Raw genomic sequence first — 16,192 nt, forward strand, 5'->3', positions numbered from 1 at the left:
GTAGTGTTAATAAGAAAATGATATTGGCATGCTTCAGGTAGCCTATACTTACAAGATCGTTTCTTATTGTTGGACGCCTTTAGAAAGTGTCCTTGCTTCAGACTAAGAACAAATGAAAAGATAAACGCCAAGGGACATTAATTTGTTCCTATATAAAAACTAGGAAGTAAACATTTTCCCTCTTGTTCTTGTTGTTTTTGGTATTTAGGGATTTGCTCCTTAAATGCAGTGACATATTTTAGACTACCCTATTGGTTAAGTAAAAGTATGTAATCTATTCAACTTCATTGATTGGTAGTTGGCGAGCAGCTTGGCGCCTCAGAGGGATTCACTAGCTAAACGGTCATGATTCAAAATTTGTAGCAGGCTACACTCATGACTCGCTCACTCTAAGTACTCAAATAACGTTAAACAAGGTGTGTATAACTGAATTGCATTTCCCTCCCATCAAATAAGCACCATAATGTAATTTTAGCCAGACTAGCTATCAGCTAGCTAACGTTAGCTTATCTTAGCTAGCTAGCTGACATTAGCTGTCAAACGCTTGCTAGTAGCTAATTTATTTGGCTAATGTTACTAACGTTAGTGTTATTAGTTTGGGTAACTTTGGCTATCTGAGACATGATTTTACAAAGCTAGCCAACATTACCTAACTAGAGCTTGTGTTGAAAGCAGAAGTAAAAAGATAACATTACAAATGTAGGTGAGCATTACAATTAGCGATCCCATGCCACCATGGCTAACTTCAATAGAGGCCTTTCTCAAACGTTTGAAGTGTGTGGTGGTTAACTAACCCCACAAGACCAAGCCACACAACAACCTAGTATGTGTTGGAGCTAGCTAATGCATCTGAAATGGGATCATATATGTTTATGGGCCTACTACCTAATGTCCTTCAGTTATCTATATAATGTTTAATTTGTTTTTGCAACAATATTTTCAATGTATATTTGGTATATAAAATAAAACGTTGAGGACTGAATTACACCACATAGGCTGTTAAAGGAGGTGGAAAGTGTAAGTTAATGTTATCCTGTATTCCTGTGTTCCAGGGGTGAAAAGGGGTTGAATATGCAGAGAATCTATATGTCATGAGTTTCTGTCTCCAATCAGCTTGTGCATTTGAAGTGAAGTACCAGTCTCCCAATTAGTAGCTAATAGCATTACCCCATACAGACAGTCTGTGTAATTCAGGCAGTTGGGAAACAATGAACTTCCCCCTTTCAAAGGCTTGGCCTTCCAATATGATGGTGAGTCCCTGTCACCATTGGTAACCACACATCAAACATTCTGTGACAGGTGTAGCTATTCTTGTGGGAAACACTCTTTACCATTGTCTTACTAATAGTTGTATGCTAAATTTGAAATACATTTTGCATCAGTGTTTTGATTGCATTTGATGTCACCCACCAGCTTGAAATGATCAAGAATGAAGAAGTCTCAGCTAGAGTTAGAGTTGCCAGCTAGAGTTGCCAAATAGACAGCGCAAGCCAGCACCTAAAGTGAAGGAGATGGAGCAAGAAGATCCTTCTCTTGATGCTGATGACACAGGAGGTAGGTGCTGGCCACAACAGCTAATAGTATCTGTCTGAAAAAAAATGTACTTGCACAATTGTCTGTTTGTATTGGTTCTGAGCAGTGCGTGGGATTGTTTTTTAAATCCCACAATGGTAATTTTGACTGCTCAGTGCTTCTAGTGTTAATGTATTGGTCTTTTCAGGTCTGTTTGCCTTTGTGAGGTTTGAGGATGGATACTCAGCAAAGATATTTGAAATTCAAGACATCCTTTAGGAGGATGAAACGCCCATTCTGCAGTTCAACATCTTGCGGCCTGCCGAGAAGGTTTTCGCAAAGTGGACAGATTTTACAGAGCTACAGTAGAATATACAAAAGTCAATGAAGAACCTAGGAAGTCAAACAAAAAAACAAAAAAGAGGTGAAGAAGATTCTGCTGCCAGATTTTATGGCAAGAATTTAGTACATCCTCTTCACACTCATCCTTCCCAGCCCCACCTTCTATACCCCCCCCCCCCCCCCCAAGCTCCAGACTCTGACTCTCCTGGACCTGGCCCAAGCTATTTGAACCTGACCAGCAGATTAACACCCCTTTTTTGAGAGATTTGACTCCCAGGGAGTCATTCACGGGCATGCTGCTGTCATCTGAAGAACCAGGTCCACTGAATGCAGAATCCAGAGCTCCAACAATTTCATCTTCTTCTGCGTCTGCTGACACAGTTGTTATTGACCGCAGTCCACAGAGTGAATATGGGGAGCCCATGGAAGATTAACACAGACCATGGCAGCCATGCCAGATCTGCAAACAGCAAGTTTTTAAACTAATGGAGGGAAAGAGGAAAATGGAAGAGGTGCTGTTGAGCTTGAGTAAAATGTAGTTTCATTCTTTCACTTTGCTTGTCTGAGAAGCAGCACATTATAGTTGTCATTGTCTCATAACACTCTCATGTAATGTTTTCTTACAGGCTCTGACCAAGTCAAAGTAGTGAAGGGCTTATGTGACAGTCTTGAGAAATTGACACGCCTACTAGGATGGGCAAGCAGGAGTTGTATCCGGGCTGTGGTCTGTACATATCATTATTTAATCTTGCCGTAATTCATCAAACATCACAGCGTGACTGCCTCCGCCTGTTTCATTTCCTGTTTGACCATTTTTTTCACTGACGAGGAGTGTGTCAACGCTGTTGCCTTTAGACGGCATGGAAAGTGTCCTGAAGGCAAATCGATGCTGGACCAGGCCCGAGTGAACGCAATCCTGAGTAAGTATAACCTTTGATCAACTAGAGCAACATACAAAATCCACACATAGAACCTCACATATCCATTTGGGTGAATGGTAGATGGGAGTACTGTTGAGAAGACTTGGGTTTAAATGTGGTTCTGACATTTAAGTCGTTTAGTTTATACTCTACATAACACTTTCTTAAACAACTTTATTTTCTCCGTTTATCAACTGCAGCTTATGTCATGAATTTTGCATCTATGAATGGCTGGAAGGCGGTGGAGTCTGGTAAACTAAAGAAGGCTTCATTAACAAGTGCCGGCACCGTGCTGAAAAATCCAAACGTTAAAAGAAGATAGGCAAATGGGAGGTTGGGGGATTGGGCGCTTAATTTAAGTTTTGTCTTATTGTTTGTTATTTTAGTTAGTAACTACATTTGAGTAAGGACTACATTTGGTCAGTGTATTTTTTTTATTTGTCATGATCTTAGAATTAATTATAAGATTCTATCTGGGTTCTGAATGATTCTGAGATATTGAGCATCAGTTTGCACATCTCAGCAAAACTGTTATTTAGTATATTCTAGGACACATTCAGATATGCAAGCGATTTCAAAACATCTAAACTTCACATACATTGCCAAACAAAAATGCCAGATAGAACCTTATAATTCTAAGTTCACATTGGTTATGCTAAACTTGGTTGTAAAAAAGGATACTTTAAGTCCATTAAGCCCCTTGCAGACTGCCCAAAACAACCCCAACAAATGCCAACAAACTCAAACATAAAACAGTGTTTGCTCAGGGAAACAGCTCTAGTTAAGCTAATGACTTTCTTTAAGCAACTGCTACTGGTCGGTGTTCCATTCTATTTCTCCATTAGCTTGTGCTGCTTCCAGTGTACTACAGTGCCTCTTGTGATACTATTGATCATAGTGTCTTAATTGAACAAATTGCTTAATAGGTTTCAATCTTAATTGTCAAATAGACAGTTTTGTGTTGGTACTTGGTTTCCGCCTTACTCTTATTGTCCTTGGAAACGAGCACACTCATGTTCATTGAGTCTCTGTAGATCATGGCCTCAACTGACATGCACTCAACATTAAGAACATGACATTAAGAACAATGTGCTACTGTGAATTCAGTGCTGTTACGGTTAGACTGTTACATTCAGCTTTGAAATTACATTTCATTGTTTCAAAAGGTATGAAAAAAAATAATATTGTGCCTTACAATTACATCTCTATTATGTCTCATTTATTCTCCATGTGTTGTCATGTAATTCTCAGGCTATTGCTCCCAAACAATTTTATGAGACACATATAAGACAAGAGTGAGATCCTGGGGAGATTACATTGAGATCTTATACTTCTCAGATAGTGCTTAATGTTAATCTCAAACAAAGATCATTTGTCTCACATAAGTATCAAAATGGCTATTTCTCTCTCATATCTTTTAATTGCTTGAAAGGACCGTTAAGGAGAAAACTCTCAGCAGTCAATGAGCACAGCTATTCATAAATGAGAGATTGGTTTTCTTATTTTTCTCCCGTACTTCTCTTGTTGTATTATGGTTCATTCTCTTTAGCATCTCATTGTTGCTCCTAAGTGGGGTCTTAGGAGAAATACTTTGGACTCAAATGATTCCAAAATAATACTAGTATGAGAAACGCTTTTATTTTTCTTGAGATTGAGAAAAGTCCACTATAAGCGATTGGTTTTTCCTCTGGATATAGCACATTCAATTACATTATTATTGTAGACTATAGACTACTCCTGTATCTACCTTGTACAATAACGTAATCATCGAATGAAATAGTGTACACATCCACATTTACAATTTAATTGCTCAATTTGATAAATAACACTAGCACATATAGTTACATTGTTGTAGAATAGGCTACTATTGCAGTGTTGCCAACTTAGCGACTTTGTCGATATATTTAGCTAGTATTCAGATCCCTCTGAATATAAATAAATCGAGCAACTTTTTCTGGTGTTATTGGAGACTTTTGGAGACTCTGACATGAAAGCACGTATCGTTCTTACTCTTCTCAACGAGCAGCGGGTGCTGCCGTGGGCCCCACCCCCATCCCAAAGCACTCACAGGCGGCCCAGTCCTCGCGCAGCAGTCCCTCCCAGCTGCAGTCAGAGCAGGAGATGTTCACCCCTCCGCGTCCAGACTGCAAATGAATCGCGCATGCGGGAAGCCGCCGCTGGCTGATCCCGCCCTGGCTTACATTCAGGGCGGGATGTAAAATGTTCTTTGTCTAAAATAAATCACTGCACAAAAATAAATCACAGTATTTGACTCACACAGCCTCAGTCACTTATTCACCTTGTCCACTGTGTGTGTGCCTCTCTGTGACATAAGCTGAACATCTAGCTGGCTTGCTCATCATGTCTCAGTCTAAACTGTACACTCAAAAATACAGAAAGGAGTGGGAATCAAACCCTGAATTCAAAGGCTGGTTGAAGCCGTTTATTGGAGATGATACACGGGCATACTACCTGTATTATAAGGCTGATTTCTACGCCAAACTTAGTGATGTAAAAAAACACGACAACTCAAAAACATACTCAAAAGGCAAAGCCTTATAACAGTTCCACCCAAAACAAGCTGCCATTTATGGTTAAAAAAATTTACTCTGCAAAAAAGGCTGAGGCCACCATGGCATTAGCTATTGCTGAACACTGTTCCATGCTGGCATGTGATCACATTGGAGAAGCATGTAGAGCTGCTTTCTCAGACTCCACTGCTGCTACCCACTTCAAAATGCACAGGACAAAGTGCATAGAAATGATTAAGTGTTCTAGCACCATACTTTCTGAAAAAGATGGTCACAGATGTGGGTGACCAGCGTTTCAGCCGCCTCCTCGATGAGTCCACGGATGTAAGTGTTTCTAAGTACCTGGGGGTTGTGATAAGGTACTTTAGTGACACCAAGCAGACAATTGTATCAACATTTCTGGGGCTTGTTGAGTTGGAGGGAGGAGATGCCAAATCTATAGCCCGTGCTGTTGTGGCTTTCCTCGAGAAGTGTTGTCTTAAAAAAGAGAAACTCCTGGGGATAGGGACTGACAATGCCTCTGTTATGACAGAGATTAACAATGGGGTCCATGAAGTGCTGAAGGAGGAGTATGGCCTCAAATATCTGGTTCTTATTCGCTGTGTGTGCCACTCTCTGCAGCTTGCTGTAAGTCATGCTTTCAATGACACCATCCTGTAGTGAGGAGTACTTGGGACGAGAGACTTATAACTGGTTTTCAGTGTCTCCAAAGCGCAGGGGGGCCTACAAGGCCATATATGAGACCATCAACTGTGAGGAGAAACCTTTACAGATGTCGAGTCGCGTCAATTCGAATCTGGCACTAGAACAAAATAGTTAGCACAGAGTAACTTCTGATTTCTTTGTACTTTAATTAATGCAAACACTTGAATGGTAAATATGATGTTCGTATATACGGTCTCACTGTAACACCACGCAGGGCAGACAGAGAAGAGCACGACACATCCTTTGTTCTCCCTTATATACTCTGACAGAGATAGTTCCTGCTCACTGCTGGCCTGTCAGAGGGAGGATGAGCATGGTTTAAACTTACTCATCCTATCGTTGGCGTGCAGGCTGGTCCCAGCCTCGTGACGCACTTCCTGTTGCCGGGTGTAGTTATTGTCTTTAGCAGTTGTCTTATCTATAGTTTATATACTTAATATTGTAGCATAGCTTCTCTGTTATATTATATAGGTTATGCAAACAAATAACCAGTTCAATCCTAACACAGATAACCAAGGTGTGTGCCACACGTTGGCTCTCCATTGAACCCGCGGTTTCACGCATTTTGGACCAGTGGGAGGAGCTTAGGCTGCATTTCGCAGTCACCAAGTCCAGTGAACACTGCTACATGGCTTAGGTTTTATACTCCATGTACAGTGATCCTCAAAACATATTGTATCTGACTTTTTTGAAGTCAGTGCTGGCTGGGTGAGGTACAGTTGGCCATCAAGGCTTTTGAGGGAGAGCAAGTAGATCCTCTTAAGCTACCTGACAGCTTGGTTAGCCTGATTAAGTCTGTGTGCAGCAGGGTGCTGAATCCACTGGCAAATGTTGATGTACTCAAAGGGCCAATAGATGGATACATCAGTCCCAAACCGTACCTTGGTTACCTTTTTGAGTCAAAGGCAGCTGAGCTCCACCTTTGCGCCTGAGAATGAAAACAATGTCCGAAAGCGGTGTGTAGCCTTCACCATCTCCCTCACTAATGAGTTGAGGGTGAGACTGCCGGACAACATCGACGCATTGCAGTACATGTCAGTTTTCAATGTGGAGGAAACTCTAAAGCACAATAAGAGCCCTGGAGAAATATAAAAAATAGCCAAGCTCCTTGGCTACTCCCCTGCAGAGATAGACAAGATTGTCCAGCAATGGCGTGCCATCCATCTTAGTAAATGGAATGAGACAAAAAACACACTGGGCTTCTGGAGTGAGATTTGGAAGTTCAGGGATGCAGCTGATATCAACCCATTTCAAGAACTTTCCATGGCTGCTGTGTCTGTGTTGTCCTTGCCACACTTGAATGCTGAAGTCGAGAGAGTATTCAGCCAGATAGATGTGTGGTAAAAAGCAAACTTAGAAATCGGATGTCCTCGCAGACCCTTAACTCCATCCTGTACATTCGATATGGACTGACGCTGTCTGGTGAGGCTTGCTATTAGCACCAGCTGCCTGATAATGTTTTGCAGCTTTTTGGCACATCAGCTGCTTACTCATTTAAGTCAGCTCCCTCAGTTGCTGAACCTGCCATAGAGAGCCTTGACCAAAATGACAATGACCCACTCTTTCTGTGAGCCAGCACAGCCTGTGTGTGTGAGGAGGGGGGGTCTAATTATTATTTTTTTAATTAACATTAATTAGGGCCAGACTAGTTACCATAATTTTCTCACATTGCCATTGATGTTTTTTTCTATTGTCTCTTTTTGGTCCATTTAGATTGTTAATGTAGATTGTATACAAAAAAAATTAAAAAATGTTATGGTTAAAAATGTTCATGTTTTACTGTGACTTGTTGTAGGCTCCTAAGTGGACCATAAGGTTAAAAACCAAACCAAATTAAGAAAAATAAAATAAAAAATAAAATAAAAAACTAAGTAACTCCGCCAGAGTGTCTCTTTTGGTTCACTTTTGCCGGTCCCGGATAAAGGAGGAGAGTTGGAATTGTGACATAAAAAACACAAGAATCGACAGAAGAAAGTTCATTTGTAATTCGTAACATATTTGGGTGTTTTTTACTCACTTTTTGTCTCTTCCACGACGTTATTCCTCTCTCCTATAGCATCCATCACAATGACATGCACATGGACAATTATGCAAATTAGGTGAGGACGTCATTTAGCGACTTCTAGCAACTTTTAGGACAGCCAATAGCTACTTTCCTTACTGAGGAGTTGGCAACACTGTACTACTGTATCCACAATATATTAGGATACCGTTGTGATATTGTCATGCATGATTTTAGGTCTTCGATCAAAGTTGCGTGTTGTAACTCGTTTCCCTTCAGTGAAAAGTAGTTATTTCATTTACAATTGAATTAATCCATTAAATAGATAATACTAGCACATCAAATTACGTTACTGTACACTAGCCTACCCCACTATCAACACAGTAAATAATATTGCCTACGTGCTTTCGACAATACGTTATCAACAAAAACATTTTATTTTCAAATAAACCACATTTGCCTTAACCTAAATACTTCCTAACGATATCACAAATTAATATAGCCTACTTAGTCCTCAATTGGGAAAAGGACATATTGGTCATTATTTTCATTGTCTCTAATAAGGAAACTATCTGGGGCAGACACTCGAAAGCCACATGTAAAAAAACTTTTTTTTTAAATGAACGTCTGTGTTGCCGCCTAGCTCTCAAGTACTGTGACAGTCTCTCACTCTATGAATGGTCACTGCTATCCGGATTCATTGGGACGTCCTTACACTAAACTTAACCATTTTATACATTTATACTTGATAGAGATAGGGACATCCCAAGGAGCCCGAATAGCACGGACCCTCTGAGAAAGTCTATGAACTGCTCTATTCGACTGAAGGGACATCCCAAGGATGCCAAATAGCACCTATGAACTCATTAAAGCCGTGGAAACAACTCTTATTGGTTGTCTGATGTGGATCAGGTAACAACACAGTCTGTGATTGGCTAACAGTATTTAGATCTGTATACAGCGAGATAACCAGCATAGTCATCTATGCATAGTCACTTTAATAACTCTACCTACATGTACATACTACCTCAACTAACCAGTGTCCCCGCACATTGACTCTGTATCAGTACCTCCCTGTATATAGTCTCGCTTTTGTTATTTTACTGCTGCTCTTTAATTAATTGTTACTTTTATCTCTTATTTTTATCCATATTTTTTTTAAACTGCATTGTTGGTTAGGGGCTCGTAAGTAAGTATTTCACTGTTGTATTCGGCGCATGTGACCAATACAATTTGATTTGATTTGTTAAAATAACATACCATGAGGTGTTGAGGGAAAGACAGATTATCTATAGATTAGGCATCATCTTTTCTAGGCCATTAGCGATAACAGGAAATACACAAGCCATAGGCTACACTATAGTTCAAGGTGGCTACGTTGGAATGTTTGCTTGCACAGGACAATTTTTACATTTCTAACATTTATGGTTGAGATTTAATTAGTATAAATATAAACTATGCACATTATGATTTTCATTAACACGCGATGCAGGCGTCAAGCAGATGTAAGGCGTTGGTATCATGTCATGTACATTTGCATTTACGTCATTTAGCAGACGCTCTTATCCAGAGTGACTTACAAATTGGTGCATTCACCTTATGATATCCAGTGGAACAACCACTTTACAATGTAAATCAGACACATAACGCAGGAGTCACGCAGACATTAGTACGGCGTTGGTATCATGTCTACTTGCACATTCAACTTCTGCACATCTATCACTCCAGTGTTTAATTGCTAAATTGTAATTATTTTGCCAATATGGCCTATTTATTGCTTTACCCCCCTAATCTTACTACATTTACACACACTGTATATAGATTTTTCTATGATGTTATTGACTGTACGTTTGTTTATCCCATGTGTAACTGTAGTTGTAAATGAGAACTTGTTCTCAATTGGCCTACCTGGTTAAATAAAGGTGAAATAAAAATACATGTCAGGTCAGGTGGTACGGTTGCCTGGACTTTTATATGTCCCTTATCACCCCCCATAGCATGGGACTAAACCAGGTCAAACGAAGGCGTTGTAATGTAGACACGTTATGATATATGGAATCCTTGGGACGTCACTATGCCGTTGAAATAAAAAAATGTTTGGTGTTTGGGGGGTGTATGGACGTCCCAATGACTCTATATAGCATTAACCATTGTACGATTTGACAGTGAATGACAGGACTGCGGACGAATCAAAACACGATTTGTTCTTGCGTAGCGGGTTGCGTAATTATGTCAGTCTTTTCTCTAATATTCACTCCGGCGACACTTGGCACAGGCGGTTGAGTCATTTGTGGGCTAGCCTAAAACGTGTTTTTCTTGCATTGCGTCGTCTGTTTTTACTGCGGGTCAGACTGGACAGCCTTATCTCTATTCTATTATTCCACCAGTGCGACGAATAAAAAAACGCTGTAAATCAACCCTCTCCAATCGCGTCCTGTCGACGAGAAACGTCCACCCACTTCACCGCAGTGCCAGACAAGGAGCCACTCAATGATGTCATCATATTATCATTCGGGAAAGGAAACAGACATGGCGACGATGACCGAGCCGCTCTGCCTAGAAAGGGGTAACTACACAGAGCTTTTGTCAATAGCACAACCTGAGCGCATCATCGTACCACAATCAGACGCGTCTTGAGATAAACACACTGGTGTTTTATATGACATTTGTTGTGGGTTTATTTAGATGGAGTCCTATTACGAACATTACGGATTAGCGACCAGTCGAAGCGTAGGCCATTAACTGACGTATTTATATAGGCTTAGCCTTACAACTTTGGCGTATGTACTTTATTATTTGCTTTATCAGTGTATATAGTAGGTGCATAGCATAGCCCTATCACATCCACGCTGATGACACCTGGAGTTGTCATGCGTAATAGTGCGCATTTTTATTTCACTACTTTTTATGCACAAATTGGGTGGAAAAGCTCTGCAGGCTGAAGGCAGTTTATCGCTGCTCTGGTTGTTTTGAGATGGTGTGTCATAGAACCCCAATGTTTGGTCGATGGGGGATTCCCGTTTGAAATATTTGATTGAATAATGGTGCCACAAAGTATTACATTGTAACTACATTATTCATCTGATCTGTTGCTAATAGTTCTGTTTAATAACCACTGTTGAATGAAACAACATGTTTACAGTGACACTATGAGTAACGTTAGTGTTCATTTAAGGGCTACACTATGTATTCCAGTGCTCTCTACAGATCCTCAAATGGAGGGACCCACTCACTGTAATATATTCCCACATGTGTTTAATTGTTACAATGTTTAGTCATGAGACATATTGAGGAGCATATCAGTGTGCAGGTCCCTCTCCTTTGTGGCCATTCATACAGTACATGCACAAAGCCATTGGAAGTAGGGGTATGCAGGCTTTTGCTCCAACCCTGATCAGTTGCTTATCAGGTATTTGATTAGCCAGATCAGGTATGTCAGAGCAGGGCTGAAGCGAAAGTCTGGACACCCAGTAGCTCTGCAGGAGAAGGGGTATTCTACCCTTTTTCAACTCACCCTCTCCTCCCTCCTCTCCTTCCTCGCTCCTCTCTAGATGTGTGCAGGGTGATAGAGCTGCTGGACCGGCTGCAGAGAAGCGGTGAGCTGCCTCCTCCCAAACTCCAGGCCCTGCAGAGAGTCTTGCAGAGCAAGTTCTGTGCTGCCATCAGAGAGGTAGATATTAGTATAACTTACCCACCATATCTGATCTAGTTGTAGCCTATATCCATCAGAGGTAGGACAGGCTACTTAAACCCAGCAGGTCTGATCTAGATACTATAGGCTTTATCCATCAGAGAGGTAGGATAGGCTACCTAAACCCACAATGCCTGTTCTAGATACTGTAGCCTATATTGATCAGAGAAGTAGGATAGGCTACCTAAACCCACCATGACTGATCTCGCAATATAGTCTATATTGTTTCTAGATTGGTTTGTATAGATGTGTATATAACATGCATTCTTTGGTACTGAATTCCAAACAGACAAGGTTTATCATGATGTTACAAAAAAATGATATTATATAACAGTATATGTATTTACAATAAATAAAAGGTTTCATATTTACAGTGGTTACAACTAGGGTTGTTGTGGTGACCATATTACCGCCACACCGGCAGTCATGAGTCATGACCGCAATAAAATTCCACGTGACCGTTGAGTTACAGTAATCTCCTCTTATGCACCCTGGACATGCTTTGGTAGTTCCCAACTTTTTAATGACCATTAGGTCCTAATGGCCTGGTACTCAGGGCTCTATTGTCCCTCTAACCTAGCGTTTCCCAAACTCGGTCCTTGGGACTCCAAGGGGTACACGTCTTGGTTTTTGGCCATAACACTACACAGCTGACTCAAATGATCAAAGCTTGATGATTTTGTCCAGCTAAGTTCAATTATATTATTCTTAATATAATATCATATAAAATAATGGCACAGAACTTATAAGCATATTTTGTCAGCTAAATAAACAAGCCTACAGCCTATGGCATAGAGCATAGCCAGATAACATACAGTAGGCCAGATCATATTCTGTTCTTCGGAAATACATTTTCTTCACATCATAATGTTTCTTTAGACCTGACTAAAATAAGTAATGGATTTACTGTGATGGTGTTTATTAAATTGATTTGTTAGACTTTAAAAAAAATGTAGACGTTCAAAAGGCATGCATCAGCGACTTGCTAAGCATGGAGGCCTGGAGATGCTAAGTGTTTTTATGTTAATTAACGGTCAATTACAGTGAGACCAGCAGACTTTTTCATGATAATAACCGGCTGACAAATGTAATGACCCCACAGCCCTAGTTACAACATGCATATTAGATCATTCTTAGGTACCATACCACCTATTTAAAGTCCATATTCAAAGTTTATATTTGAAAACCCCAACCCTACACCCTATTTCCAATACTGCAACAGCAACATTTACATACCCTGTGTATCACACAAGTTATACTCTTTGCTGCATCCCCTACCTAGTTAGTATGTCTGTTTGTATGCTGTTACAGTACACTTCACTACAATACACTTCACTACACTCAATTGTGTGTCATACCAACCACACCGACGTCTATAAACATTGTATCACGTTTCATACCTGTCACATCAAGTAGACTACTCTACGCAACATATCTCAGTACACTCTCCACGTTTCATACCTGTCACATCAAGTAGACTACTCGACACTACATATCTTAGTCCACTCTCCACCTCACTTCTGTGTGGGTCACACCAGCTTGATACATCGTGTCTGGTTTCATTTTGTTTATGAATTTACTTTTTTATAATCTGTGATTTATACATTTTATAATCTTGTGTTTTATAAACAGGTGAAACTCATTAAAGTGCCAATGTCTCCAATGATTTAGGTGTTTCTTGTTTTCCCTCATGTTCTCTCTACATTTTCCAACAGGTGTATGAACAGCTCTATGACACTCTTGACATCGTGGGAGGGCCTGAGGTTCGTGCCCAGGCAACTGCCAAGGTAATGACAACAAACATTTAACACACATACAGAAAATGTACACTCCGGGAAAGAATTAACATCACAACTCCCGTAATAGTCATATTAGTGTAATGGCGTCCAACTTCTCGTGCAATCTCACTTTCACCCTTTCCTCCAGGCCACAGTGGCTGCATTTGCAGCCAGCGAGGGACATGCCCACCCGCGGGTGGTGGAGCTGCCCAAGACAGAGGAGGGCCTGGGATTCAACATCATGGGGGGCAAGGAGCAGAACTCCCCAATCTATATTTCCAGGGTCATCCCTGGGGGGGTGGCAGACCGGCAGGGGGGGCTGAAGAGAGGCGACCAACTGCTCTCTGTCAATGGAGTGGTAAGAGGGATTGGGAGGAGGGTGTGGTGTGTGTGTGTATGCTTACTCATATACACTATATATACAAAAGTATGTGGACACCCCTTTAAATTAGTGGATTCGGCTATTTCAGCCATACCTGTTGCATAAAATTGAGCACACAGCCATGCAATCTCCATAGACAAACATTGACAGTAGAATGGCATTGAAGAGCTGAGTGACTCAACGTATCACCGTCATAGGATGTCATCTTTCCAACAAGTCAGTTCGTTAAATTTCTGCCCTGGTAGAGCTGCCCCAGTTAACTGTAAGTGCTGTTATTGTGAAGTGGAAATGTCTAGGAGCAACAACGGCTCAGCCGCGAAGTGATAGGCCACACAAGCTCACAGAACGGGACCGCTGAGTGCTGTAGTGCGTAAAGAAACGTCTGTCCTCGGTTGCTACACTCACTGCCGAGCTCCAAACTGCCCCTGGAAGCAACATCAGCACAAGAACTGTTCGTCGGGAGCTTCATGAAATGGGTTTCCATGGCCGAGCAGCCACACACAAGCCTAAGATCACCATGCGCAATGCCAAGCGTCAGCTGGAGAGGTGTAAAGCACGCCGCCATTAGACTCTGGAGCAGTGGAAATGCGTTCTCTGAAGTGATGAATCACGCTTCACCATCTGGTAGTCCGACGGACAAATCTGTGTTTGGCAGATGCCAGGAGAACGCTACCGGCCCCTGGTAGAGGAGGAATAATGGTCTGGGGCTGTTTTTCATGGTTTGGGCTAGGCCCCTTAATTCCAGTGAAGGGAAATCTTAACGCTACAGCATACAATGACATTCTAGACGATTCTGTGCTTCTAACTTTGTGGCAACAGTTTGGGGAAAGCCCTTTCCTGTTTCAGCATGATAATGCCCCCGTGCACAAAGGGAGGTCCATACAGAAATGGTTTTTCAAGATCTATGTGGAAGAACTTGACTGGCCTGCACAGAGCCGTGACTTCAACCCCATCGAACACCTTTGGGATGAATTGGAATGCCGACTGAGAGCCAGGCCCAATTGCCCAACATCAGTGCCCGACCTCACTAATGTTCTTGTGGATGAATGGAAGCAAGTCCCCTCAGCAATTTTCCAATATCTAGTGGAAAACCTTCCCAGAAGAGTGGAGGCTGTTATAGCAGCAAAGGGGGGGACCAACTCCATATTAATGCCAATGATATTGAAATGAGATGCTTGACGAGCAAGTGTCCATATACTTTTGGTTGTGTGTGTATTGCAGAGTGTGGAGGGGGAGCACCACGAGAAGGCAGTGGAGCTGCTGAAGGCTGCCCAGGGCTCAGTGAAACTAGTGGTCAGGTACACGCCTAAGGTGCTGGAGGAGATGGAGGCCCGCTTTGAGAAGATGAGGAGCGCCAGAAGACGCCAGCAGCACACAAGCTACTCGTGAGGGAACAAACACACAGACACACAAACAAGCAAGTACGTGAGCACGCTCACTCTCTCACAAGTCTGTTTTTCATGTAATTCTCTTTTTCCGTCTCTCGCTCTCTTCTTCTCTCTTTCTCTATCATTTTCCCTAACACAGGTCTCTGGAGTCCCGAGGCTAGCCACTCCCACCCTCAGTCAAGCCTATTGGACCCGCCACCTTAGTTCTGCTCCAATAGGAGGCCAGATGATAGAGAAGAAGGAAGTAACCAAAGTAGCCAACTTAGATCTGTTATTTATATATGTTTGTGAAATGCATCTATTATCCCCCTCCACTCTCTAACCCTTAGCAGGGGACTGCCTAACCCTAGGTCATCCTTTACCCTGTATGTGATTTTCTCTCCCAGTGTGAAACCTGCATCCTAGCGTATGGCAACCATGTGTTTAGCGTAAGAACAGAGGAGAGTAAGCATGGTGGATGTAGTTTAAATGCATAGGTCTATTTACTTTTCTACTCTATAGTGAGATGATTCCGTATGTATGTATGTATGTATGTATGTATGTATGTATGTAAGTACACTTTAGGTAGGGTAAGCATTCCAAGGCTTTCATATTTACTATTTGTTTATTTATGTACTTATTTATTCATGAAATAAAGCCGGTAAAGGTTTGAACAGTCATTGTTTGAGATCATATTTGTGTAACCATATGATTTGAAAACAAATTGGAGTTAAAAATTAGTTCTTGGGGTGGCAGAACTCATGTCAGAAAGGGCTAGCTGATGACGTTTTATTGTCAGATTTGCTTCAGATTTTGACACTGCAGTCTGCACAGAGTGCTTATTGCCACAATCAACTCTATTTCTTGCAGTTCAATGGTAATAACAATTAAAGACAGTGCTTGACTTGGGCAGGAGCTCACCGGAGCTGAGTTCTGGCACCTCAAATGTTCTACTGTTTGAG

The 16,192-nt window shown here is 41.5% G+C and overlaps 1 protein-coding gene across 2 annotated transcripts; it reads left to right on the plus strand.

Annotated features, from left to right (window-relative positions):
- The first annotated feature begins 2,700 nt into the window (after window positions 1-2,700).
- Window positions 2,701-15,910, plus strand: lin7b (lin-7 homolog B (C. elegans)). Of its 2 annotated transcripts, none has more exons than XM_045714296.2 (6): window positions 2,701-2,774; window positions 11,564-11,682; window positions 13,419-13,490; window positions 13,630-13,839; window positions 15,085-15,248; window positions 15,391-15,910. In XM_045714296.2, exons 1-6 carry the CDS (start codon window positions 2,741-2,743, stop codon window positions 15,410-15,412), a joined length of 621 nt encoding a protein of 206 aa, XP_045570252.1. In that variant the 5' UTR covers window positions 2,701-2,740; the 3' UTR covers window positions 15,413-15,910. The 2 variants fall into 2 exon arrangements, with proteins under 2 accessions (XP_045570252.1, NP_001140095.1); NM_001146623.1 differs by lacking the exon at window positions 2,701-2,774 and adding an exon at window positions 10,276-10,578 and having other exon boundaries at window positions 15,391-15,909.
- The last annotated feature ends 282 nt before the right edge of the window (window positions 15,911-16,192 follow it).

Source organism: Salmo salar, chromosome 03 (assembly GCF_965601325.2).
Source record: "Salmo salar chromosome 03, fSalSal1, whole genome shotgun sequence".
Classification (NCBI taxonomy): domain Eukaryota; kingdom Metazoa; phylum Chordata; class Actinopteri; order Salmoniformes; family Salmonidae; genus Salmo; species Salmo salar.